This window comes from Oryctolagus cuniculus, chromosome 3 (assembly GCF_051225735.1).
Source record: "Oryctolagus cuniculus isolate XC-2025 breed Fujian yellow rabbit chromosome 3, ASM5122573v1, whole genome shotgun sequence".
In the NCBI taxonomy this organism is placed as follows: Eukaryota; Metazoa; Chordata; class Mammalia; order Lagomorpha; family Leporidae; genus Oryctolagus; species Oryctolagus cuniculus.
Genome location: NC_142869.1, coordinates 104226350 through 104254131, shown reverse-complemented (window position 1 = coordinate 104254131; position 27782 = coordinate 104226350). Strand labels below are relative to the sequence as shown.

Sequence of the window (27782 nt, the reverse complement as noted above, 5' to 3'; positions counted from 1 at the left end):
TACATATGAAACATCTCTATTAGTTAGGTCATGACAATCTGTGGTGACAAATCCATCCCAACAATTCAAGGATTTAAAGAACAATGTACAAGCATTTTCTTCTCTCTCATTGAGCAATCCAGGATGGGTTTTGGGTTAGTTGAGTAACTCTTTTCCATAATCAGAAAACCACTCCAGCATCTGTCTTGCTTTGTGTCTTTCAATTTGTGCCTCAGCATCTATCAGAGCCAGCTGTAGGGGAAGCGGCATGAGCACACCTATGTATGTTTCCTCCTGGAAGTGTACACGTGTCTTCCCCTCACACTCCATTAAAGGAAGCTCATCAACAAGGCCAACCCTCACTGCATGAGAGAAGAGGCATTCAATCTAGCTGGACAGCTTCGTACTTGATACTATACTTTGGATAAGCCAATAAATAGGGGGCCTGGACTCTACAGTCTAATGCAAATGGATTAAGTGCTGAGACTTAATCTCATTATGGCATCTAGGAGGTAGGCTCCATGAGTTTTCTCGGCTACCTGGGGCTTTAGAAGGCCGTTATCAGGCGCAGGAGTTCTCACAGACCAGTTTCCATGGCTGCTTTCTGATCTTCCATGTGATCATCCCTCGGCTGTCCTCTGGCCACAGAAGACACCTGAACTAATGGGGTTGACTGATCTCGCACTGAAACTCCCAAATTGTAAGCTGAAATAAACCTTCCTAAGAACTTCCTTTAGGGTACTTGTTATTAGAATACTGAGAATCTACCTAATACACTGACCCTTCCACTGCAATGGGAGAAGCAGAATACATTTTGGTGGACAGCTGGGATTTCTATTGCAGATATGGAATATCAGTGATTTGGAGGAGTAAGGAACAAAAAGAATGGCTTTAATCAGGCCAGTAAGAACAATTAGGCTGTTGAGCCATGTCAAATTTGCATTTGTTTAGCTGATAAATAAAATTTACCCTAGCTTATTTATTTATTTTTTTTGGACAGGCAGAGTGGACAGTGAGAGAGAGAGAGAGACAGAGAGAAAGGTCTTCCTTTTGCCATTGGTTCACCCTCCAAAGGCCGCTGCGGCCGGCGCACCGCGCTGATCCCATGGCAGTAGCCAGGTACTTATCCTGGTCTCCCATGGGGTGCAGGGCCCAAGTACTTGGGCCATCCTCCATTGCACTCCCTGGCCACAGCAGAGAGCTGGCCTGGAAGAGGGGCAACCAGGACAGAATCCAGCGCCCTAACCGGGACTAGAACCCGGTGTGCCGGCGCCGCAAGGCGGAGGGTTAGCCTAGTGAGCCACTGCGCCGGTCCCTAGATGATTTCTAAAATCGTTTTTAGCTTCTAAGTTTCTGTGTTTCCGGGAGTTAATATTCAATGGGTAACATGTTTAGCTGGGGCATGGTGTTCATGGTGGGAACAGTTTAAGATACTGTCACATTATGTGAGTAGAGTGGGTTTTGAATAATCATCTATTGCACTGGAGATTTTAATAATTCAACTGACAGATTTTGATCAGGTACCTGCTTGTGACAGTTAATTTTATGTGTCAACTTAGTGGAGCTAAGGGATACCCAGATGGCTGATAAAACATTTCTGGGTGTGTCTCTGAGGATGTTTTTGGAACAGATTAACAATTGAACCAGCAGACTAATGTAAAGGAGATCTGCTCTGGTCAACATGAATGTGCATGATTCAACCCACTGAGGGCCTAGATATAACACAATGGCAGAGAAAGGGCAAATTCACTCACTTGCTCTCTCTTTAAGCTAGGGCATCTATCTTCTCTTGCTCTTAGACATCAAATTCCTTACAACTTTAACTTTGACCTCATCAGGTTTCCTGGTTCTCCAGCTTACGCATGGGAGATCATGGGACTTTTGGCCTCTGTTACTCATGGAAGCCAATTCCCATAATAAATCTTTCTCTCTCTCTCTATCATCTCTATCCCTTCTACTGATTCTTTTCTTTGAAGAAACTTACTGACTCTATTACAGACCAGATTCTTTGCCAGGTGCTTTGGTGGGAACAAAGAAATCAACTCATTCTTTTACAGAATATATGAAATACTATTTATGGGGGAGTTGAGTTGTATGAAGAAAGGGGAAGATTAAAAATGAAGCAGAATAGGATATGTTCCCAGATTTCCACATCTCACAATATGGGATAGGAGGCTGGGTGAATATGAAATCATCCTTGAATATATTCTACAAGATTTTCTGAAAAAAAAAAAAAAACTCCTATTAAGAGCTTGTTTTCCTGTGACTTGCCTTTTACAATTTGTGATATTAAACGAACATTTATTGAAAGTTCTGACCGATTGACTTTGGGTTAACTACAGTTTTATTCAAGTAATAATGCATGATTCCATTCTCTATTTTACAGACTAGTTAACTAATTTAATATTCTTTATGGAATAAAATAAGAGTTTATACAGTCAAGGAACTCCATATAATTTACCAATTTCTTTGAAAATATTTTCTCAAGTGCTATAATCACTTGAAAACTCTGCAAATCTTGTTCTGTGGTTAATTTGTAGCCAGTCATATCTCGAATATATAATAGGATGCATTTCTTTGGCTCTAACAGATTTACCCTGACTTTATTTCTCAATAGTTTTAGTTCTTTAAAAATTCTCTGGTCATGAGAAATTACAACCCTGAAGATTTCAGAGGGAGAGCATCTCCCAAGTTTCACATTTAGTTTTGGCTTTTGGATCATGCCTTGCTATAAACTCACAACAATTGTTTCTATTGTCTTGATTACCTGGTTGAGTTTTCCTTTGTTATGTGGTACAAGATCTGGTATTGGGAGTCCTGAGAAACACATTTCAGCTGGGTTTGCCACTGACCAGTAGACAAATCTTTTGCCCTCACGGAGACTTGTCTCTCAAATGAGGGGGACTGAGACAGCAGTGTAGTTTGTATTCTCTTTGAAATATTGCTCTATGTTAATGGTGGGCTGATAATTTTTTGCAGTCAATCTGCTTATTAAATTAAATATTTAAATATTTACCAAGTGAATTGAGAATTATATACTACTGTAATATTAATGATTTTATGACTTCATTAAAATTTACTTTATATGACATGTTGAATATCATTTCCTTTGATTACTGTTTATAGTCTTGCCTATTTTCCTGATGGAATACTGTCTTTCTACTTGTTGAATTCTTTATTCAGTAAAGTCATTAAGCATTTTACTATAATTTAAGTTAAAAACACATTATCTCAAGAACAATACAATTAAAAATAATTTTTAAAAATTAAAAAGGGGTATTTATCTTCTGAACAACTTGTGACTGTATACAAAATTAGCTTCCATAAAAGTCCTTTTCCTCAACTACAGTACTAAAAGGCAAAACTCATTTTGTATAAATGTGTGCATTTGCATGTTTAAATGGGGTCTGATTTATGTTGTGCCAAGTACCACTACTGACAATTATGTAGGCTTTGAAATGAAGTTATGACTTAGGAATATATGTGACATATGTTCTACTCCAAATTAAAAATATGCCTATGGGAAACTTAAAAAAAATCCACCAACACTGCTAAAACCTAAGAATTGTATAAGTCGATTTACAGTATTTTTACTTTGCATGGGAACAACATTTGTGCCTCTCGGCTTTTGAACATCAGATAGTTTTAAATCTCATTTCCAGTTGTAACAATAACAGCAACCGTATCGGCAGCTCACATTTACAGAGTTCTTCCCTGATGCCATGCTACATACCAGATGTTTTATGTGAATTATCCTTTTACTTTACTTTTTAATCTTCACAGCCAAGCTGCTGTATTTAATATGCACACAGGCAAAGTCTTAATGCTCAGCTGGTATTACACAGAAGCCTACCCACCTACCTACCCACGCACACACACATAAAATAAACTTCTGTGAGGGGGAAAAGAAAAAACAAGCAGAACGAAGAGTTTTCACAAAATAAGCACCCTGAAGTCATGGGACAGATCTAGCAAATTCTTTTTATTTACATAGAAATGTGTACACATACTTTCTCTGTACACAGAAAACTCGCTAAGTATATATACATATATGGTTCCCACATATTTTACAATAAATAGTCTTTTACTCTTGTGTCTAGATGAAAATAAAAACATGTCTCAAAATGTTACTCACCAACCACAAAAATTACAAAAGCACCCGATGAACTCAGAGAAAATATTTCAAGCCTGCACTACCACACACTAAGCCTAGTACAATTTTACAAAGGACAAAATCGAACACTGTGCAGATTTCACCAGTAAAAAGAAAGGAATCGAGATGTAAAATAGAGAACAGAGCTGCTTGCTGTTTGAACAAGGTGGAAAATGCATTTTTGTTGGTTAGGACTTAGCTTACTTTAGTCTTCAATTTAATATTTTACTTTAGTTGGTATTTTACAGACAAGAGAAGGGAAAAAGTTAACATGTATTATAAAATGAGTAAGCACTCCATTAGTCTCCTGGGTTCTAGCAGCCTCTTTCCTGCCAACCACATCTTCATTCTGTGTTAATTCAAGGATCATCCAGTTGCACCATACAGGATTGCCATTTACTCCCACAGAGATGATGCCAGGGGCACTGACTGGGAAGTGACCTTAATTTGGAAGTAATTTCAAAAGTCTGGCAAAGTAAGCCAGGTATCAGGGTTGTTAGCACTTAATTAGAAATGCTTAAATATTCCTATATTTCCTTACAGAAATTGATCCCTCATTCAAATAGTTAAATGCAATGAGAACTTAGTCTGAAATGCTAAATACAACAAATCCAGCCAGAATCCTGGAATTTTTCCTGTCTCCACTTCCAATTTTTGTTCCCAATCTCAGCAAGGAAGCAATTACTTCCTCCAAATTTCAGAATTACTGTACACGTGTATATAAAATCACACTGTAAAACAAATAGAATGAGGTTTTAACAGCGAGGGTGAACACAAGCTTTGTCATTTTTGGTAACCCCACAGCACTGAATTTGACAGAAGAATCTAGAAACTACTGAGCTTCATTACTGTGGAACTGACTTATACCCAGATGTGCTTTCCTGATCACACACCAGGATTATCACTCAGATGAGATTACTAAGGATTGTGATCAACTCATGGCTAAGTGCTTAGATCACATTCCACTCACATCCAGCTCAGATGATACACCCAGTTCCACTGTGGCACTGTAACTCCACACGTGGATTTGGAGACAAATTGTACCCTTTCACTTCTGGTATCAATGCTGGTACAGATGTGGGGAGAGAGTTAGGAATAAAAAAGGAATTCAATGTCAGAAACACAATTCATTTATCAAATACAACATTTTTGGTTACTACTGAATCTCCTAGTTTCAAGGTAACTTTTCAAAACATACGTCAAATTCAGGCTCATTTTCAGAGCAACATGAATCACGTGCATCATTCGATTCCTTCTTGTTACACATGGCTGCGTATCCTTGTTCTTTTAGAGAATTAATGATACTTCTAGAACTTGGTCATCTTACACAAAAGTGATGGTTCCATCAACAGTTTGACTCCTTAGTTAAAAGTACTTATAATCAAAACAAAACAAACACATTCCACATTTGAAGATGTTTCTTTTTCTTTTTTTAATTAGAAAACTTGATAGAGAACTATGGTTCAATGCCAGAAACAGAAGGGATCCTTTACCATGAAGAACTTATCATGTTTTGTGGTCATTCTACTTAAATATCTATATATCTATGTCCTTCATTTCCATAGCTGCAGAAAGATTCAGCCAGAAGATAAGTAGGGGGTCTCACTATGGTAATTGTAGTCAGGACAGACCTTTTGCACAAGTTTGTAATCAACACTGTAAAAGGCAATGTAGATGCAAATGACCTTGAAGGGCTTGGAGCACAGCCAAGACACATGGCTCTGAGTCTGCTCCTGGTAGCAGATCTTGGATGGGTCAAAGTTGCACAAGGCAGTCTTCTTCGCCCTATCTGTTTTTTCATACTCAATGCGACAATTGAAAGACTTGGATTCCTTGGTCTCCAAGGTAGACTGGGGAGAAACTTCAAATTCCACTACTTTGGAGGGGGGTACCAAGCTCACTGAAACATTGCCCAGGCCTGTTGAATTATGTCGGAAATAAACACTGAATGTTCCATTCCCATGGTCGACAATTTTTCCTGTGATTAGGAGGTTGAGTTTGACAGTTTTAATGTTGGAATGGAAGTCACCCCATCCAAACATTTTTTTAAATTTTCCTGTTTTTACTATTGGCCTCCGTTTAGTTCTGGCCAATGGCTCCTGAACCTCCGTGATGTTGGCCAGCCAATCCCAAAAGTTTTCCATGCTGTCTGCATACGTCACGGGGCCTGGCTTCGGCACTGGGGATTGCTTAACAAACAGGCGCAGGGGGCTGATGATCCGTGAGTGAACCACGTTTCCGACCAATGTCCCCGGAGCATCTTTGTCTTCCCAGTCTAGTCCCTCTGCGACAGGCACCACTTCTTTACTGTCACAGAAGAGCTGTTTGAAAGAAGGGAGAGAAACAAACTTCAGGTTAGGCTTTCAGCATGCACGCAGACTGAAGTCAAAGTAGAAGGGGAATTCTTTCAAAATTATTCAAATTCTTGCAAAGTAGCATTTCACATACACAGTTGGGCCCCACAGTGTAATAAGATGAGCATTTAATTCAAGTAACACAAAACTGAGTACAAAAATTAGATGGTGAGATAAAGAAGACTATATTTCATTTTGACACACTAATGTAGTTTTAGTCTCTGTTTCCTAATTTTTACAATTCTGTTTTTCTAGATTGGTGAATGTAGTGCTTTGGCCTCTCATTTAAAATCAAAATTTGTGAAGCCTTTTCCTTCAAAAGGAAGAAAACTCTGGAATGCTTAAAGTTTCTACCAAGGAGGTAAAAACCATATGAATTTGAGATACTGATAAGTCTCTTAAATATATTTGGAAATATTCAGATATTATTATATTCAAAGGCTTATGACATAATTTCATAGCTTTTAATGTAAATCCATCACACACTGTAAAATAAAAGGCCTAATCAGTTTTAGAAAGTTCTATAAAAATTTCAGTTGAAAAAATATAATTACATATTTAATTGCCTTCATAGAATAAAAATTAACACTGAAAAGTAGATTTTGACTTAATTAATAGACTGCATGTGATTTAATAAATGTGTTACAACTGAATTATTCCCAGAAAGACAGCATTCTTAAGTAACAGTTACATGCATGTGTTTTACAGATTCTGCATATTTTGGACTGCATAATAACCACCAAAACATAGTACTTTATTTACATTTGATTTTGCTTCTTATTCTTTTTGTAGTATAAGATTCTTTGTGATATGGAAAAGTCATTTAATTAGGTTAATATGGATTCTGAGGGATATAATCATTATATATGAAACTGTTGACATAAGTGAATATTTATAGACGAATTAGTGAAATGAAGGTTCTAGTGGAAACACAGATAGCCTCTTATCTTTATTGGCACAAACCACTCATGCAGTCATTTCACAGAAAGCTTGTCAGCATGATGGAAAGGGTGACAAAAGAAGTGAGGCTATGTTTATGCACTGGTTCTCTGGCCCTTTCAAACTTGGCAAAGCTCTTGGTAAAACTGGCCTCAGATTATTCCAAAAATTATAGCTTTCAATCCAATCTTGAAAAAGAAAAAAAAAAAGAGACATAAGCTGGATTATAGATTTTGTGTTTAACTATATGATACAGTTTGGTAACCTGAGGTTCTCTTCCATTGGTTCACAAAACTTTAGATGTCAGTGCTAACAGAATTTTGTGGAGTGTTTTCAAGTCCCAGGATTACTTTAGAGCAGGAATCCAAGGACCCAAAATGCATGGGTTGGGGTCCTTTTTGCTTTGAATGGGAGGGGGTCTTACCTAATACATTTCTCCCTTTGATTAATTTCCTTAGAGCTTTTCTTATTTCTGGAGTTTAAAAAAAGTTATTTTCTCTTCACTAAGATTATGAGGTTGGCGGAACACATAATGTGATAGGATACACATTCCTTTTTTGAGAACCTAAATCCATATACCTCTTCTTAGAGGCCTTCACATCCTGAATTGATATTTCTTTTTCCTGCTGTGGAAAGACTGGCATGCTCAACAGGGGAAGAGAAGTCATTACTTTGGATTCCTGACTCAAAATGTTTCTGATACTTAAATGTCCACAAACTTCATTCTCATCCACTGGTACTTCTCCCTGGAGTATAGTATGCTGGTCTAATTCTTCCCACCACCACCCTCCTGCCCCAAATATTTTATTTATTTGAAAGGTAGAGAGACAGAGAGACATACAGAGGGAGGGCTCAGAGAAGGCTCTCATCTGCTCGCCTACCCCCAAAACGCCTGCAGTAGTCACAGCTGGGCTAGGCCAAAGCCAGGAGACTAGAACTCAATCCAGGTCTCCCACATGGTGGCAGGAACCCAAGTACTTGAATCATCACCTGCTGCCTCCCATGGTACACATTCACAAAAAGCTAGAATCAGGAGTAGTCAGACCTCAAACCCAGGCCCTCCAATATGCAATGCAGGCATTTCAAACAGCATCTTAACTGCTGCATCACATGGCCAGCCCCAGGTGCAGTTGAGACTTGAGATCTGGAGCACTGGCATAGCCTGGCTCCTTCTCCAAAGAGAGGGACAAGCACTCATGAACAGATTAGACACCCTTGCTGATCAAGATCCAATTTCTCCTCTCTGTGATCATGATCCTTGTAGCCCAGAGTCTGTGACCTGTTTTTTCACCTGTTTCCGGTATTTCACAAGGTCTGCCTTGCTTGGTAAATGCTGATGGGACACACCCTGGCTTTGTTGAATGTCTGGTGTAATACAAATGCTCACTTACTCCCTCACCCCCATCTGATTCCACACAGCTTCTGCAGCTCTTCCTTCACTCCTGCCTTCCTTCCTCTCTTTCGTAGCTTTATCCGTTCTGGCATCTTCCCATTCAACTGGCTTCTCTTAAAAAGAAAATCTGAATTCTTACCTTTATACTACATGCTACTGATTAATACTTTATTAACAGGACTAAGCTGTATTTTCCATTCAAAAATAATTTTTTTGACAGGCAGAGTGGACAGTGAGAGAGAGAGACAGAGAGAAAGGTCTTCCTTTGCCATTGGTTCACCCCACAATGGCCGCCGCGGCTGGCGCGCTGCGGCTGGCGCACTGCGCTGATCCGAAGCCAGGAGCCAGGTGCTTCTCCTGGTCTCCCATGGGGTGCAGGGCCCAAGCACTTGGGCCATCCTCCACTGCACTCCCGGGCCATAGCAGAGAGGTGGCCTGGAAGAGGGGCAACTGGGACAGAATCCGGCGCCCTGAATGGGACTAGAACCCAGTATGCCGGTGCTGCAGGCGGAGGATTAGCCTATTGAGCCACGGCACCGGCCCAAAAATAATTTTTTCAACTGCAAGTATGAAACACTCTTTGCTACCAGTAGCAACATGTTCTATCTTTTCTTAAAATGTTTGCTTTACATGACATATTTTTCTGATTCAGTTACTTGTTCTGTTCTCTACTCTCTTTCTCAATTACTGAAAACTTACTGAACTCATTATTCAATGATGAGGAAATTTTGTGATGTTAACTCTCAGCTGATCTTGGTTCATTTTTATTATTTTTATTTATTATTTATTTTATTTATTTATTATTTTTATTATTATTTTTATTTATTTGGGGGAGGGAGGGAAGGCGCAAAAGAGGGATTGATGGAGGGGTGGGAGAGAGGTATCACATTAGTGAGTTATTTCCCCAAATATCCAAACAGAAGGCTAACCCAATTCAGATCTCCTCTGTGGGTGGCAGGAACTCAACACTTGAGGCATCACCTGCTTCCTCCCAGGATGCACATTAGCAGAATTCTGAAGGCACCAGGAATGTGACCCAGGCACTCTGATGTGGGGCACAGGTATCTTAAATGTTATGTTAAACACCCACTCCCTGGCACATTTTAGAATACATGATAGACTCAATGATGAGATCCTTCTCTTATTTCTTAGACTTCCATTGTGATGGTCCTGAGATTGCTCAATAAAATAATTATCATATCATAAATGGCTTGTTACTAAGACTTATTTTTAAGATCTGTGGATTTTCCTGGTAGTAATTTATGTTGTAATGGAACTTGACCAAACATACATGACTCACCTAAGAAATATGAGTGCAAAAAAAAAAAAAAAAAACACTTGAAGCTTATCAAACGGATGGATGGAATTATTTGCTTTTACAAAAGTTCCTTAACTCTTCAGAAAAGATTCTCCATATAAGAATTTAAAATACAATTTGGTTTCTAGAAAACTCATTCTAGTAAACTATACTTTAGGTCCAAACCTGCTTAAGCAGCCCTTAATTTTAAGGTTCATCTATGTAAAACATAATAAACTTGGCTAACATCACTGATCTATGCTTCTGTCACCCAGTGAAAACACTCACTGATGGTTTCTTAGATAAAAGGTGTGTGATTTGTGCACTAATTTTGTTTGGTTTCCCCAGACTATCATATTTCCTACTAGCATTGATGACAATATTAGCCAAGTAGAGAAATAGATACATCGACAAGGATGAGCATTGGCCCAGCAGTTAAGCCTCATGTGGGATGCCCACATCCGATATCAGGATGCCTGGGTTTGATTCTCAGTTCTGCTTTCAGTTTCAGCTTCCTGCTGATGCACATCCTGGGACGCCTTAGGGTGATGGCCCAAGTACCCGGTCTCTGACACACACATGAAAAACCTAGAATGAGCTTCTGGCTTTGCCCTGGCTCAGCCCCTGCAAGCACTGGAGTGACCCAGTGGATGAAAGATCTGTCTCTCTCTCTCGTTCTGCCTTTCAAATGAAATGAAACAAAACACAGTCCTTCTATGTAGTGATTTCTCTATCAAAGCCAAAATTGCACAGTTATCAGTAAGTACTTCTTGACTAGCAGAGTAGTATAATTAAAAGGATGAATATATTTCTTGGTGTCTTTAAAAGTTGAAACCTGCACCCCCTTTTTCTGCTTCCTCTCCCAGCACTGTACTTGTTCAGCCTTCCTCTGGTCATAAATCACCAGAGCGGAGAGGGCAGCTATGCCAGATGGTTGTGTGACCTAGGTCCCCAAGGCTCATGCTCAACCTCAGGAGACCTAATCAGGGAAGGCTGGGGACCAATAAGCCACAACCCTGTCCCCCAGTTACCCATTGTGGGGAGCAGCCCGGACTGGACTGAGTTACTGGAATTAAGACTTATTCTATGCATCTGCTCTCCCACAATATGGCGCTGGGAGAGAAGTAAACAGCTTCCGCACAGCTGCCTCCAGTTCAACCAATAAACTGTAGGACTTGCTCCTGATTGGAGGAGAGCAGCGTACTCGGCGTGTGGGCAGCCGAGTTGGGATTGGCGGAGGAGGACTATAAAGGAGGAGAGAGACGGCATGCACCAGGAACATCTAAGGGGAACATCTAAGGGGAACACCTGTGCAGCCCCCGAGAAAGCCGGCCGGCGGTGTGCCGCTCCCCTGCGGAAGTGGGGAATGTGGCCAGGGGGAACTGCCCTTCCACGGAGGTGGAAGGGATAGTAGCCAACCCGGGAAGAACCAGCAGCAAACCCGGGGAGGGCCGAGCAGACGAGAGAAGAACGCAGGGTCCTGTGTCGTTCCTCCACGAAGAGGGGGAGCGACACCCATCACTGTCAAAAGGGAAGCAGTAGAATATGGAAGGAAAACCATGCATCAGGGGGCCTGATGATGTCATTATCCCTTGCTGACATGTAAAACCTGACCCCAGTTTTCGCACCTGTCTCTCCCTGGCTGGGGGCTTGTGGTGATTAAATCAAAGGATGGAAATTAGTGAGCTTGTTCATTCCCAAAAAGCATTCAATGACTGATCGACTGCTCTTTGGTCCAATGGATAGCCTTGGTGCCTTCTGCTAAAGAATCATCTCCGAGGGGTTCTCAAGCCTCCAGAAAACTGAATAATGGTTGGCTGAGCAACTTACTTACGGCAATGTGATAAATTAGTGACCAAGTGGCAGTCAACCTTCTCAACTTCACAACTTCCATCACATATTTCCTTGTGTTTCCTCTCTCACTGCCTTCTGAGTCACATCCAGATCAGACACGGGTGAGCTCTCTATGCCAACAAAGTATCTGTGATCTTTGATTCCAATGTACCAAGTGAGTCAGCAGTGGGAACTAAAAGTACAATACATCTCCCCAGTGTTCTCATCTCTGAACAGTTTCTGTGATACAACGTGCCAGGAAATGACTGCAGGTGGTTCAGAATCTGTGGGCAAACCACTCATTCCAAGGCAGAATCGTTAGATGTAATCCACAAAACACAGGGCTAGATGGCCCTGCTTACTTTTGTCCCTGCTGGGCCCTTCATGCTAATTTCAGTGTTACAGCTGTTTTTGTCCCATTATATTACAATAATAATGCAAAAACATTTAACCACCTTAACTACCCCAAGCACAAAATGGAGTTTTAAAAAGAAAAAGAGAGGAATTGCTGTGCTTTATCTGTTTGAACATTCCTTGATTTGGACACATTTATCAAAGCTTAAGTAATTTATGTCTTGGCAGGGTGTATCAATTTCACAAAGCACACACATTAGCTAGATACAATGATATCATATTAGCTTTTTCTGCATTTTACAGAAGAGCTCAAAAAGATTAATAAAAGCTCAAACCTTCATCAATTAAAAGAAGCAGGTGGAAGGAAAGGCGTAGAGGAATAAGACTGTATTTCATCTCTGTTCTTTTGTTTTTGAGGGGGGAAAGCTGACAGGTTCAAATCATTCATCATAACAAGCTGAAGTTGAATTTCACTGATAATTAAATGCATTTTTTCCCAAGAGGCAGAGAAGCTGCAATGAATTTTATAGTAGCAGATGTGAGAACTGTCACAAATTATGAAAATAATTTATAAACTAAAAGCATCTTCCTCTGCAAACATTATATCAGAAGAGGCTTTTTCAGCTGTATCCGTAGCTGCCATATATTTTAATAAACATTTTATTTTGAAATAATTTTCGTTTATAGAGAAGTTGCATAGTACAAAGTTTCCATACACCCTGTATGCAGTGTCTTCCATTGTGACCATCAAATACACAACAATTTGTCACATCTAATGAATCAATATTGACACATTAATCAAAAATCACACTTTACCAGATGTCCTTAATTTTGCCTCAATGGCCTTTATCTGTTCCAGAATTCCATTCAAGATCCTACAGTACATTTGGTCACTGTTGGCCCTTAGGCTTGTCTTGAGCACCAGAATTTCTGACTTCCTTTGTTTTGGACCCATGACTGTCAGTGTTGTCAGGAGTACTGGTCAGATATTTTGTTGCATGCTCCTCAATGTGGGTTTGCCTGACATTTTTCTCATGATTAGACTGTCTTAAGAGTTTTTAGGGGGAAGAACACCTAGGTAAAGTGTCTGTATCCTTATTTCATCTTGAGAGTAGCCAACAACATGACTTGTCACTGTTGGCATTGACTTGATTTCCTGGCTTAGGTAGAAAAGATTTTTCTTAAAATCTTGCTTCCACAATTCTTTTAAGACTTGTAGACTTTTGCTATAATAAACTTAGTTGAAAATGCATTTAGTTCAGCAGCACTTGGTTTGGGACTGTTTATTTTATTTTTTAAAGATTTATTTTATTTATTTGAAAGAGTTACAGAGAGATGTAGAGACAAAGAGAGAGGTCTCCCATCCGGTGGTTCACTCCCCAGTTGGCCGCAATAGTCGGAGCTGCACCGATCCAAAGCCAAGAGCCAGGAGCTTCTTCCAGGTCTCCCACATGGGTGCAGGGGCCCAAGCACTTGGGCTATCTTCCACTGCTTTCCCAGGCCATAGCAGAGAGCTAGATCAAAAGAGCAGCAGCCTGGACTAGAACCAGTGCCCCTACAGGATGCCAGCACTGCAGGCAGAGGATTAACCTACTGCACCACAGTATCAGCCCAGGGACTGTTTATTTTTGTGTTTTGTTTAGATTTCTTTTTTTTATTTTTAGAGGAGAGCAAGAGAAAGAGTAATTTCCCAACTGCTGGTTTACCTCTAACCCCCTACTGCTGCAGGAACAGAGTTTGGGTTCTGAAAACTCAATATAGGTCTACCATACACGTGACAGGAACCCAAATACTGGAGCCATCACTGTGTTTCCTAAGATCTGCATTAGTAGAAAGCTAGTCAAGAGCTGGAGCTTGAGGCCAGCACTGTGGCACAGCAGGTAAAGTGATTGTCGGCAGTGCCCACATCCCATATGGGCACAGGTTCGAGTCCCAGCTGCTCCACTTCAGGTCTAGCTCTCTGCTATGCCCTGGGAAAGCAGTGGAAGATGGCCAAAGTCCTTGGGCTCCTGCACCCATGTGGGAGACCTGGAGGAAGCTCCTGGCTTCTAATTGGCATAGCTTCACCCAATGCAGCCATCTGGGGAGTGAACCAGCAGATACAAGATCCTCTCTCTGCCTCAGCCTCTCTGTAACTATGCCTTTCAGATAAAATAAATAAATCTTAAAAAAGCTGGAGCTGAAAATTATACCCAGATAATCTAATATTGCATGTGAGCATCTTAACTGCTAAGCCAAATGCCTGCCCCTGATTATTATCTTTTTTAAGTCAGAAACTCTCAAATATTCCAATTTATAACTACAGCATCATTGGATTATCTAAAATAACCTCAGAGTTGTTCAGGTGTTCACAGACTATTTTTAAATTATCCTGGCAATTTTACATGCTGTAGAGTCCACCATCATCATTAGCAGTATTGCTCCTCTCTTTGTATTTAATATTGGTTCCTTAAAAATTCAACCCCATTTCATACCTGATAGCTTAATAAAGAAAAACTTATTCTATAAATGTCTTATATAGAATTAGAATTACTGATAGCCTACATTAGAATTAAATGCCCCTTCTCGATTTAGAAGCCATTCCATTGTACTTGGTTCTACACATCCAATGGGAACCTATCAACTATTAGATGGGCTTTTTTTGCAGGTTATCCTATTTATCAAAGTGAATGGAGCTAGTGAAAGAAACCTCACAAAGAACGATTCTTTGTGTATAGTGCACCCTGGATGGGGCAGCACAAGAAATGCTGCTTGTTTTTTTTTTTGGTTTCTGTTACAATCCCATCTTTGTCATAATTTTAGGATACCTCTCTTCTTTATGTCCATTGTTGTGCTAACTTTGCTCCTTTGCTATAGCTACATGTTGGGCTGGGTCCTAGACTTCAAGGGGAAAAGATTTCTCTGCACTCAGGGAGTGATGAAAAGGAAATGAAGAACATTTAAAATAGAATTTCTGGGCTTCAGATTCCATTCCACATACATGAGGAGTCTTCAAAGAACTCACGAAAAATGTGTATCATGAAAGAAAGTATGCATGGGTTTTATTTTTTTGTACCAAAATAAACTTATCTTTTAATTCAGTTTTTCAATGAGCTTTTTGAAGTCCCTCCTATCATGCCATGATCTGTATATGTAGTGCTCTCCTACAGCCGTCCTAACAGATAGTATTTTCTTGAAGAGACACCAAGGGAAGAGATGTCACCCTTGTTGTCTCAGGTTGGTGTTTAACAATTCTAATTGACATGTTGATTTACCATCTATTTTCTCTTCACTTACAAGGTATCAGGAGAGGATACACCTGGATTTCCTAAATAATTCAAGCTGAACCTGGTAAGCCAGTTGCCTCTAAATATGCTTCTCTTGACTTAGCCATGAAGGAATAAATAGTGTTAACACATCCTGTTTAAGAAAACAGGAAGCCTTAAACAGTTTACTAATGGTTGCACAAACATGGTATTTTATTTTTCCATATTATGTTTATTGCTCCATTGACTTTTGCCTACATCTACAATCATCAGAATGATACTGTACTCACACATTGTATTTGCGAATCATTGAACTGGGAAGAGAAGTGGAGTGTTCCAATCAAGTATGTGCATTACAGAAAAGAATCTGTTGCGACATCCTCCAGTGGCTAAATTTGCCCAATAAGAAAACTGGTAGCAAAGTGAAGGAATTAATGAAAGAAGCAGGGGAACTGAACTCAGGTCAGATAAGACCAAAGCAGAGAAACTGCTTTGATTTATTGGAAGGTCTTAGGGTCAGGACAATAGGAATGAATGTTTGGCAGAGTCACTTAACCATCCCAGCAAACTGTGCAAGCCACGTCCCCTCTCTAAGTCTAGTTTTCTTAACAAAGTATTAAAAAGCCCTAGGTAGGATTTCACTTCAAGAAGGCTTTCGAGCAGAAAGTGAATTCTAATGAGGCAGGTGTGCAGGCAGGAACAACTTTAAGGAAGTGGATTCTGCAGTGTGGAGTAAGACTGAGGAGACCCTGAACCTTGCTCACACAGGCAGGCACTCATTTTCTCTGTCATTTATTCAGAATGCACTTTTCAAACATATTGCAGGTGCAGCACAAATGCCCCTAGAATTGAGAGTACACTGCTGAACAGCACATAGTTCCTGCCTTCACCCAATCTGCATAAGAATAGTGAAAGAAACATAAAGAAATAATCATACATAAGTAGTAATTCACTCATCTATAGTTGTTACATATTTACACTCCTATGTATACATCTATAGAAGGGGACTTGAAAAAGTTCATAGAAGAGATAGGCATTTAGCTTAGCAGATAAAACTTCTACATCCATACCAGAGTGCCTGAGTTCCATCCCAGCTCCAGCTCTTGACTCCAGCTTGCTGTCAATGCAGACTGTTGGATGCAGCGGGTATTGGTTCAGTAACTATTCCTGGCACCCACACGGGGGCCTGAGTTGTCTTTCTGGCTTCCAGCTTCAGCCATCGCCCAGCCCTGGCTGTTGTGGGCATTTGAGGAATGAACCAACAGATAGGAGCTTTCTCTGTCTTTCTCAAATAAATATATAACAACTTAAGAATAACCAACCTGACAGTTTCTGTTATTTTTAAAAAGATTTATTTATTTATGTAAAAGTCAGAGTTACACAAAGAGAGAAGGAGAGGCAAAGAGAGAGGTCTTCCATCTGTTGGTTCACTCTGCAACTGGCCACAATGGCTGGAGCTGAGCCGATCTGAAGCCAGGAGCCAGTAGCATCTTCTGGGTCTCCCACGAGGGTGCAGGAGCCCAAGGACTTGGGCCATCTTCTACTGCTTTCCCAGGCCATAGCACAGAGCAAGACTAGACGTGGAGCAGCAGGGACTTGAACCGGTGCCCATATGAGATTTTGGCACTGCAGACAGGGCAGCGGCTTTACCTGCTACACCACAGTGCCAGCCCTGGTTTCTGTTATTTTTTTTAAAAAAGATGTTTATTTTGGTGGAAAAATATTTTTGAAATCCATGAAAAAAAGGGATATCCAGAGCCGGCACCGCGGCTCACTAGGCTAATCCTCCACCTTGCGGCGCCGGCACACCGGGTTCTAGTCCCAGTCGGGGCGCTGGATTCTGTCCTGGTTGCCCCTCTTCCAGGCCAGGGAGTGCAGTGGCGGATGGCCCAAGTGCTTGGGCCCTGCACCCCATGGGAGACCAGGAGAAGTACCTGGCTTCTGCCATCGGATCAGCGCGATGCGCTGGCCGCAGCGCGCCGGCCGCGGCGGCCATTGGAGGGTGAACCAACGGCAAAGGAAGACCTTTCTCTCTCTCTCTCTCTCTCACTGTCCACTCTGCCTGTCAAAAAAAAAGGGGGATATTCAAAAAGTTCATGAAAATGTGTATTGTGAAACACAGGCACATACACATATACACAGATGCCCTTTCCTGGTTTACTTCCCACATGTCTGTAACATTTGGGGCAGGGCCAGGCCCCAAGTATGAGCTGCAAACTCAATTTAGGTCTCCAGTGTGGGTAGCCAGAATCCAACTACTTGAGACATTGCAGCCACTTCACAGGATCTGCAACGGCAGAAGTTAGAGTCAGGAGCTGGAGCTAGGAATCAAACCCCTGTATGCCAATGTAGGATGTGAGTTCCCTGCTGTGTGTGTGTGTGTGTGTGTGTGTGTATCGGCACATGTGCAGAATGAGAAATGGCAGCACTAACAGGAGGAAGGAAACAGGGTAAGCAACAGGGCAACAATGAAAAGAATTGAGCAATAAATCTCTATTCAGATGAGAGCAATGAAATCCAAGATTTACCAGTTGATAGCTGATAAATAATGAATTAGTCACAAGAAAACAAATCGATCTTGGTATTTATATTTCTTTATCACCTGTTCCAAATTGTATATTGATTTGTTTGTAAACTACTAATGAGAGTGGGATAACATTATAACACAGCATAGTTTTTCTAGTGCAAGGCTAATTTAGTGATTTTTTCCAGAACCATAAGCAGACTCTGATGGTGAATCTGTGCTGAGTTTCTGTTAGATGTAGTGTTGGAAAATGATGACCTCCACAGGCCTTGTCTTCACCCTTAAACCTCCAAAGAGCTTGGTTCTGGGACAGTGAGAACTTCGCTACGATTACAATACAGCCCTCTCCTATAATTCTATATAATGAATATAATATAGGTTAATGCTACTTGACAATGGACTAAGTGTGCCATAGATAAATAAGAATATTCTGAAATGATATAGGTTTGACTTTATATTTATAGATGTGGGGGAAGTATGCTAAAAGGCAACAAATTTAGCTAAAGTCCCTGATTTTCACAGTGACTGAGAAACCTTTTCCCTCTACAGTCACAACATTGAGGAAACATCTATACTTCAAGTAGATGTTTTTTGTGTTTACAATAAACATAAAATATTTAGTTTATATTGGCTCACTATGTAACACTTACTGTAACCTACACATATATAACATGCAATGCATCAATTGCATAGATCACTCACCATTAAGAAGGAAGACCATGACTAATTTATAATACATAAAAGAACTGTAGTCTTCTACTCTTCAAAGAAGAAAATTTAACTTTCCAGCTTCAGGCAGAATGAGTTGAACACCCAGCACATGTGGATTTCTAACAAGCTGAAAGAGTCTTGCCTTAATAACAACCTTCATATGCAACAAGAGATAAATTGATACAGATCTGTACAAATATTTTTAAAGGCAGTTGGCTTGTTCCTCTTGAATTTCCTGGACGAATTTAATAAGGGAAGCACTTATTAATTTATTAATGACTAAGTGACAATCTTTGCTATGTGCCAGTTTGGAAGAATATCTGGCTTGCTTTGTGGATTTGCTCATGGTGTTAATGTAGAATCTATATAGCCAGTCATTAATTATTTCAAAGGGGTATTAATTTAAGCCATGAACCACAAAATAACCAATGTTCTTCAATTTAGAGGCAGTCTGAAGATCCCTGTACAGATGAACCACAGAACCAGCAATGAAGGGTGGTCTGAAGCCTTGTTTTTGTTGCTTGCATAGAATTTATATAATTGGGTGTTATAACAGCTCCGTCCTGTATGCTGCAGGTAAAACTAAAGCAACCTGTTCATTAGCAAAACAAAACAAAAAACTCTGTCATGATCACCAATCTCAGCAAGCCATTAAATTTTTGGCTTGTAAATGAATCTTAGAAAGCATTTTCCCTCGGTAGAAATTCTACAGAATACCATCCTTGCTGACAAAATAGGAACACGTATCTGCTGGACAACATGCAATACTTTATTGATGATTAGTCGTGTGGCTTGCCCTAGAGTCATATTTCTGGGGCTCCATTACAGAGCTGTCACAGCAGATTAAAAGAAGAACGACAAGAAAAAGGAATGAAGAATGACAAAATCAAACATATATCAATGTATTAATTGTACCTATTAATATTTTGTGGCATAACGTGGCATTGCTTCAAAATGCATTTTGCAAGTTGTAAAACAAATGATTGCTTAGGAAAAGAGAGAAAGCTAAACACTGGACGACATCCTTTCTGCTGAGAGCGGCAAATTCATTTTACCTCCCAGATATCTTTTAATAGCTACCCTTTACATTTTTCTAAATTGATACAGGAACTAACAGGAAACATAAATGTGAAGACAGAACTCTTAGCAGAAAGAGCCAAAAAGCTAGATTGCAATGCTTGGCAGAGTTTTATTGCTAAGGTTAAATATGGCAATCCTTATTTTATCTTGATGACAGTGATCTGGAAAGTCAGCGACATAAGCCTCTGCAAAAGAAAAAATCAGTGCACACATACATGCACACAATACATGATGACACACAGAAATATTGTGTGTAAACACACGTGTGCATGCACATGCCCATAGTTCTATTAGAACTTAGGGAGACTGTCAAAGAAAATTTAGATGATTTGAGTTAGAAAGCTAAATAAAAGGAGCTCTTTTTGAAATTATGAATAGGTTGGAAACAAATGTTACAAATGTCTTGTGGTAAGGGGCTGCTAAATAAAACAGGCCATGTTTCCTGTACAACAAGGTCAGATGCAGTCTCATTTTAATGCAAGTTTTACAAAGTCAAACAAGGTGCTTTTCTGATACTCTAATACAGTGGATTGAAACTGTCCTTTCTTCGTTGAGAAGTAAATGACTCAGCATGTTAAGTAGCACTGTGTTGTCTTCACAAATCCCGTGCCGATTTTCAGTGAGATGACCCTTACATGATAGGAACACATAAATATTTAGGAAATACTGTGGCCTGGGAAGGAGACAAGAATCTGGGTCTTGACCACTCAAAATTGGCATTTAAAAAGGAAAGCTGCCACAGAGGGAAGAGCAGTTAAGTGAGTGGAAATGCCAGATTATTCCATTTCCACTTCGGTGCAGGCAGGGTTTCTATAAGGGGTGAGAAAATACATGGGGGGAATGTGGGGTGGAGGCAGGAGATGGGGGACAGGGGATGTGCACATGTGTAGGGCTTTGTATTTTACCACCAAGTCCATTTGACATTTCAATCTTCAGGTGTCATTGATTTGGCAATTAGCATACTGTGGCTGTGACAGGCAACTTCAAGAGTCAGTTTGACTAGGCTGTAGCTCTCGGTTACTCAAACACTGATCTAGGTGTTGCGGTAAAGACATTTTGTAGTGTTAACATCTATGATTAGTGGGCTGCTTTTTAGTTATTTATTTTTTGTTCACTATTAGCATTTATTGGTTACACTCTTTTACCAAACATGACATTGGTAAGTTAAAATATTTTTTCAAGCTGTTTTATAGACATTACAGAATATTTCACTTTAAATGTAAATATTCACAGTCTACTGGAATGTGCTGTTTGATACTCATTCAACATAAATACGTTTTATAACTTTGCTGCCAGAAAATACCTATCCTATAAAAAGTGTAAATGCATTTAACTGGTGAATATGAAACTAATAATTCTGTTAGAATTATTCTGGTAACCATCATTCCTGGACATTTATACTATGAATTATAGAGTTCTCATAAATAACCACATTTGAATCTGATATCTACTTTGTGAGAGATGTAGGACAGGAAATAGCTTGGCGAGGTTAAGAGGCTTGTCCACAGTCCAAGTATTGAAAGGTAGCAATAAATCCAAAAATTAGGTTTTTGTATAAGGTCAAGATGCTCTTTCCTCACTAATGTGCCAATGGGCCTGACACCAAAAAATGTAACACAACAAGACAAAGCACTTTGATGAATTTAATGTATAATATATTTGCCTAATAAACCAAAAATGAGGTTTATTCTAAAAAAAGGAAATTAGTAAAACTAAAATTCTCCCTATTAATATTTAAATATTTAATTCATGCTGCTGTGTAATATAAACACTATATATTTTTATTTTTATATTTTATTTTTTGTATTACCTTCATTTTTAAAGAATACATATTGCCTTTAGTTGTATACTAGTTTAAATTCTCTGGAAGAATAAAGCTTTGCACTGCAAAAAGAAACACTCAGCAAAGTGAAGATGCAACCAACAGAATGGGAGGAAATATTTGCAAACTATGTAACTGACAAAGGGTTAATATCTAGAATCTATAAAGAGCTCAAGAAATTCAATAACAACAAATAAAACAACCCAGTTAAGAAATGGGCAAAGGCAGTGGAAAGAACAGGTCTTCAAAGAGGGAGGTGCCTTTCTCTGAAGGGAGGAGAGAACCTCCACTTTGACTATGACCGTGTCTAAACAAGATAAGAGTCGGAGAACTCAGGGGGCTTCCATAGCCTTGGAAACTCATAACTGGTGCATAGGGAGATTACTGATGCCATAAACAGGAGTGTCAATTTGTGAAGTCAACGGCAGGAGTCACTGTGCACTTACTCCTCATGTAGGATCTCTGTCCTTAACGTGCTGTACACTGAGGCTTAATGCTATAACGAGTACTCAAACAGTATATTTCACTTTGTGTTTCTATGGGGGTGCAAACGATTGAAATCTTTACTTAATGTACACTAAACTGATCTTCTGTAAAAAAAAAAAAATTATCAATTCCCAACTTGACTCTCACTGGGATTAAACATGACAATAGGTCAGATCTGATTTCATCATCATTTAAAAAAAATCATCTATTATTTTTCACTTTATGTTTCTGTGTGGGAGCAAACTGTTGAAATACTTACTTAAGGTATGCTAGGCTGATCTTTTGTATATTAAGATAATCGAAAATGAATCTTGACGTGAATGGAGGGGGAGAGGGAGTGGGAAGGGGGGGTTGTGGGTGGGAGGGACGGTATGGGGGGGGAAGCCATTGTAACACATGAGTCGTACTTTGGAAATTTATATTCATTAAATAAAAGATAAAAAAAAAAAAAAGAAATGGGCAAAGGATAGGGTCCGGTGCTGTGGTGCACTAGGTTAATCCTCCGCCTGCGGTGCCGACATCCCATGTGGGCACCTGTTCTAGTCCTAGTTGCTGGTCTTCCAGTACAGTTCTCTGCTGTGGCCTGGGAAGGCAGTGGAAGATGGCCCTGGTGCTTGGTACCTGCATCTGCATGGGAGACCAGGAAGAAGCACCTGGCTCCTGGTTTTGGATCGGCACGGCTCCGGCCATTGCAGCCATTTGGGGAGTGAGCCAACGGAGGAAGGACCTTTCTCTCTGTCTCTCTCTCTCACTGTCTATAACTCTACCTGTCAAATAAATAAATAAAATCTTTAAAAAAAGGAAATGGGCAAAGGACTAGAACTAGACATTTTTCAAGAGAAGAAATTCAAATGGCCAACAGACACTTGAAAAAATGCTCAGGGTCACTAGCCATGAGGGAAATGCAAATCAAAACCACAATGTGGTTTCACCTCATCCCCATTAGAATGACTTTTATATAGAAATCAACAAACAACAAATGCTGGTGAGGATGTGGGGGGAAAAATGTACTAATCCACTATTGGTGGGAATGTACAACTGGTGCAGCCACTGTGGAAGACAGTATGGAGACACCTTAGAAATCTGAATATAGACCTAACATAGGATCCAGCCATCCCACTCCTGGGAATTTACCCAAATGAAAATAAATCAGCTATGAAAGAGTGATCTATACCCCTCATGTTTATTACAGCTCAATTCACAATGGCTGAGATATAGAGTCAGCCCAGATATCCAGCAACTAATAAATGGATAAATAAATTATGCTATATATATATATATATACACACTATGGAATACTACTCAGCTGTAAAAAATGAAATATCTTCTCTCTTTGTGTAACTCTGACTTTCAAATAAATAAATAAAGCTTTTAAAAAGAGAGAGAAACAGGGGAGAGGAAGACAGGGGAAGGGGAAAGAAGTGGGATGAACTTAGACTTAAAAACAAAAGAAACTTATATATTTTAAATACAATTAGAAAGAAAAAAAACTTGCAATTTTATGAAGAGTAAAATCTAAATCCAAACCAGTACTCATTTTCTCTAGATTTCCCCCCTGCATTTTGAAGAGTGTGGGGAGCAACTCGGACTAGACTAAGTTACTGGAATTAAGACTTATTCTATGCATCTGCTCTCCCACAATATGGCACTGAGAAGGGAGTAAACAGCTTCTACACAGCTGCCTCTCGCCAATTTGATTGACTGAGCTGCAGGAGCTGATCTTGCTCCTGATTGGAGGAGAGCAGCGTACTCGGCGTGTGGGTAGCAGAGTTGGGATTGGTGGAAGAGGACTATAAAGGAGGAGAGAGACAACATGCACCAGGAACATCTAAGAGGAACACCTGAGGAACATCTGAGCAGCCCCCGAGAGAGCCGGTGTGCCGCTCCCCCGCAGAAGTGGGGAAAGTGGCAGGGGGAACCGCCCTTCCATGGAGGTGGAAGGGTCGGTAGTCAACCCAGGAAGAACCAGCAGCAAACCCGGGGAGGGCCGAGCAGACAAAAGAACAGCACAGGGTCTAGTGTCGTTCCTCCGCAAAGAGGGGGAGCGACAGAAGAGTACTTAGAGTCCCAACTGCAAGGCCTGGAATGGTCCTTGTTTCAGCAAGCTACTGTTCCTTGCTGTCCACCCTCAGCCCCAGGAGGTCCCATCACCTTTGTATCCCTGGCTTTGTCCACTAAGGCATGCTTTCTCCATCTCTTCCCTTCTTTGTCTCTTTCAGTCTGGGCTGGCAATATTTCTGGTGATTCACATGGGTTTTCCACATATCTTTTTTTTTTTTTTTTGACAGGCAGAGTGGACAGTGAGAGAGAGAGACAGAGAGAAAGGTCTTCCTTTGCTATTGGTTCACCCTCCAATGGCCACCGTGGCCGGTGCGCTGATCCGATGGCAGAAGCCAGGTACTTCTCCTGGTCTCCCATGGGGTGCAGGGCCCAAGTACTTGGGCCATCCTCCACTGCACTCCCTGGCCACAGCAGAGATCTGGCCTGGAAGAGGGGCAACCGGGACAGACTCCAGCGCCCCGACCGGGACTAGAACCCGGTGTGCCGGCGCTGTTAGGTGGAGGATTAGCCTAGTGAGCTGCGGTGCTGGCCTCCACATATCCTTTCTAGATAGCTGCATCACAGCTCCAGGGTTCTGCTGAGACATTGCATGACATGTATGAGCCACACACCTAATGTGTTGACCACAAGTTGTCCAACCAAAACTTTTTTTTTTCTTATTTCACCAGAGCCATTTTCTGTCCCTAAGATTCTTGATAATGAGGGTGGGCCTCATTCAATCATTGGAAGATCTTAAAAGCAATACTGAGATTCCCGGAGGAATGCATAATTCCCCTTTCTCTCTCTGTTCTCTCTCTCTCACTATCCACTCTGTCAAAAAAAAAAAAAAAGAAAAAAAGAAAGAAAGAAAGAAAGAAAGAAAGAAAGAAAGAAAGAAAGAAAGAAAGAAAGAAAGAAAGAGAAGAAAAAAAAGGAAGGCATAATTTTGTCTCCAGACTGCAGCACTCACTACTGTTGGAGAGCTCCAGCTTGCTTGCTTGACTGCTGGAATTTGGACTTGCCAGCCCCCAGTCACAGGAGCCAGTTTCTTGAAATGTAGCTCTTCAGTGCCCATCTCTCTATCCTACTGGTCTTTATCCCTAGAGAATGCCAGTGATTTTAATAAATTGGATTCAGGTGTGAAAATCTTATTTCCATGCCTCAGTTATGTCTCTTGGTTTCTTGTATCTTCCACCGAACATAGGACAGTGTAGAGATAGCTGATGGTAAACTAATCATAAGTTTAGATTTATGTCAAGTGCCTCTCCATGTCACGTGCCAGAGTACCCTATGAAAGCACAGGTTAACATACTGGCTACATACTTTAATATTGCCATTTTTGTGTTTTTTTTTTTTAATCTGGCACTTCTCCTTATAAACTCCTTTTATCATATTCTTTTTATGTCACCAATCTCTTTCACACTGCTTGAATCACAATAAACCACCGATAAAAAAACTGAAAACCTAAACTCACTTGTGGTATGAAACTTCCTGGACTTTTCAAAGTTTTTGCTTCCCTAGATTTTACCTTTAGGCCACTTTGGGAAATATTTTAAATCTTAATTAAAGTTTGTCAATAAAGCAGTCAAGTAAGGAAAATAATGGAGAAGGGGGAAGGGGAGCCAAGTCAGAAGTTGGAAGAATGGAATGGAGTAATAAATAATAATTTAATAGAAGAATAATGAAGACTAAATCAAAACATTTAAAAAATAATATTATGAAATGTTGGTCATAATCATTAAATGGATTAGTTTATAGGGTGTTATAAAATAATGAATTCTGTTACTTTCAATGGATAATCACCCACCACTTACACCTAAGAACTCAGATCTCTGACTTCAGCCCGGACACACTGGGATTCAAGATCTGTGAATCTAGTTTGCTATAGACAGGTTAATTTTAACTGAACCATGGAAAGTTACACAATACCAGTTTTGCACCTTGTAAAACACAATGTAGGTACTCTATGATTATGTAACCAGTAGTTAAAAATGAGGATAAAAATTTTAAAAAGGAGAGGGAGGTACTGTGAACACTTTGTTGTAACTCAACTGACCGTAACACTTCCTCACACAATCTCCACCAGGCTAATACTCTGTTTCCACAGCTGCACAAACTTTTTCACCTGGCTGACAACTGACAGGGCCAGGTGTACATATGGGGGGCTCTCTTTCAGTCATCTGATACTTGGCTCACATAGCTAGTGGATTCCTTCTTTATAAATGCAATTATTTGAAAATGAGATAAAAATCTCTTCTCTCTGGAAATCTAAGGAAATTCTCTAACCCAAAACTTCTCCCTATACTTAGTGAGAATGTAGCAGGAAAGGTCAAACTCTTCTTTCCGGGGATTAGAAGATGGCTCAGGACCACAACCTAAGGTGCAGGCTCTGCCTTGCCGGTATTTTATATCAAACCACATGTACTGGGCATCTGGCCCAGCAACTTTTCTTGTTGCTTGTTCAAGCCCTTAAATAGCCACCTATTACCTACACCAGTGTTTTTATACTCTCAGAGCAATGGAACCACCCACCCCATGCAAGCTTCTGTAAAATTCCAGTATATACAAGAGACACCAGTGTCATTCATTAATGAACAATTATATGTGAGTTCAAATGTGTAACATTATTATTATAAGTTACATGAATGACAGTAAGGATGCTATAGCAAATAAGAAAAACGTGAAATTAGAGGTTACAGATTGCAGTCACATCAGTCTCAAACAGCTTATGAGAGCGTCTCTTCTCTAATGTGTGCTTTGAAACCTGAGGCACTTGTTCTTTCCCCGAGTTTTGGGCCCCCACCATTATACTTATTGACTGAGCTCATTTAGTTCCCTTCATCAGGCTGAATTTCCTGAAAATTTGGACATTTTCATATCTTGCAGCATTCCCAAGGTCAAATAGAAAGCACACGCCTTTAGGAAATGTACTTTGCTAAAAGGAGTGCAATCCTCCTCACAAAGCTCCAATATTGCTTTCATACTAAATGACTTGGTTAAATGTTCCCCCAAGATTTCCCTTGAGATTTTATAGGAAGTGGTCAGAGTGGGTAATGCTCAGGGAAACCATTCTAGAGTATAAACTTCTCTTTAACAATGCCTGAACCTCATGCAGTGACAGGGTCTCTTGTGCTTGTTTCCTGATTTCCCCTTTGCAAACACATCCTCCTTCTTTTCCATATAGCACATCTCCATCTACCAGTCATACAACCTAGCACTTGAGGTTTTCTTGCGCCCTTCCTTGTGTTTATCCTCCTTCTATCTAATTCATCATTAATTCCAGTATTCTATTCCCATGCCTCTTCTCTTTCCACCTCCATTGTCCCCTCCATCATCAATGTAATTGCATTCCTGGATGCCTTCTGAAACTCCTGCAGCCTAGCTCTATGTGTACATTTCTATGTATTCTCCATGGAATAGTGGCATCAGGTAGCCATGTGACTTCTGGATTGTTGATTGTGGCCATTTCTTGATTGTTTTCATCAAAATGTGATGATCCCTGAGACTGAACTATGGGCGCAACTCTGGTATATCTACAGGGATGTCCAACAAAAGCTTGTGAGAGGCAGGTG

The 27782-nt window shown here is 40.2% G+C and overlaps 1 protein-coding gene across 1 annotated transcript in view; it reads right to left on the bottom strand.

The window, feature by feature from the left end:
* Window positions 1–3934: 3934 nt before the first annotated feature.
* The window catches only part of NXPH2 (neurexophilin 2), a 127058-nt gene continuing 103210 nt past the window's right edge, over window positions 3935–27782 (bottom strand). Inside the window, exon 2 of the mRNA XM_017342817.4 lies at window positions 3935–6453. Within this exon, the coding sequence (XP_017198306.2) occupies window positions 5710–6453 (744 nt within the window). The 3' untranslated portion in view covers window positions 3935–5709. The remainder of the gene's footprint in view (window positions 6454–27782) is intronic.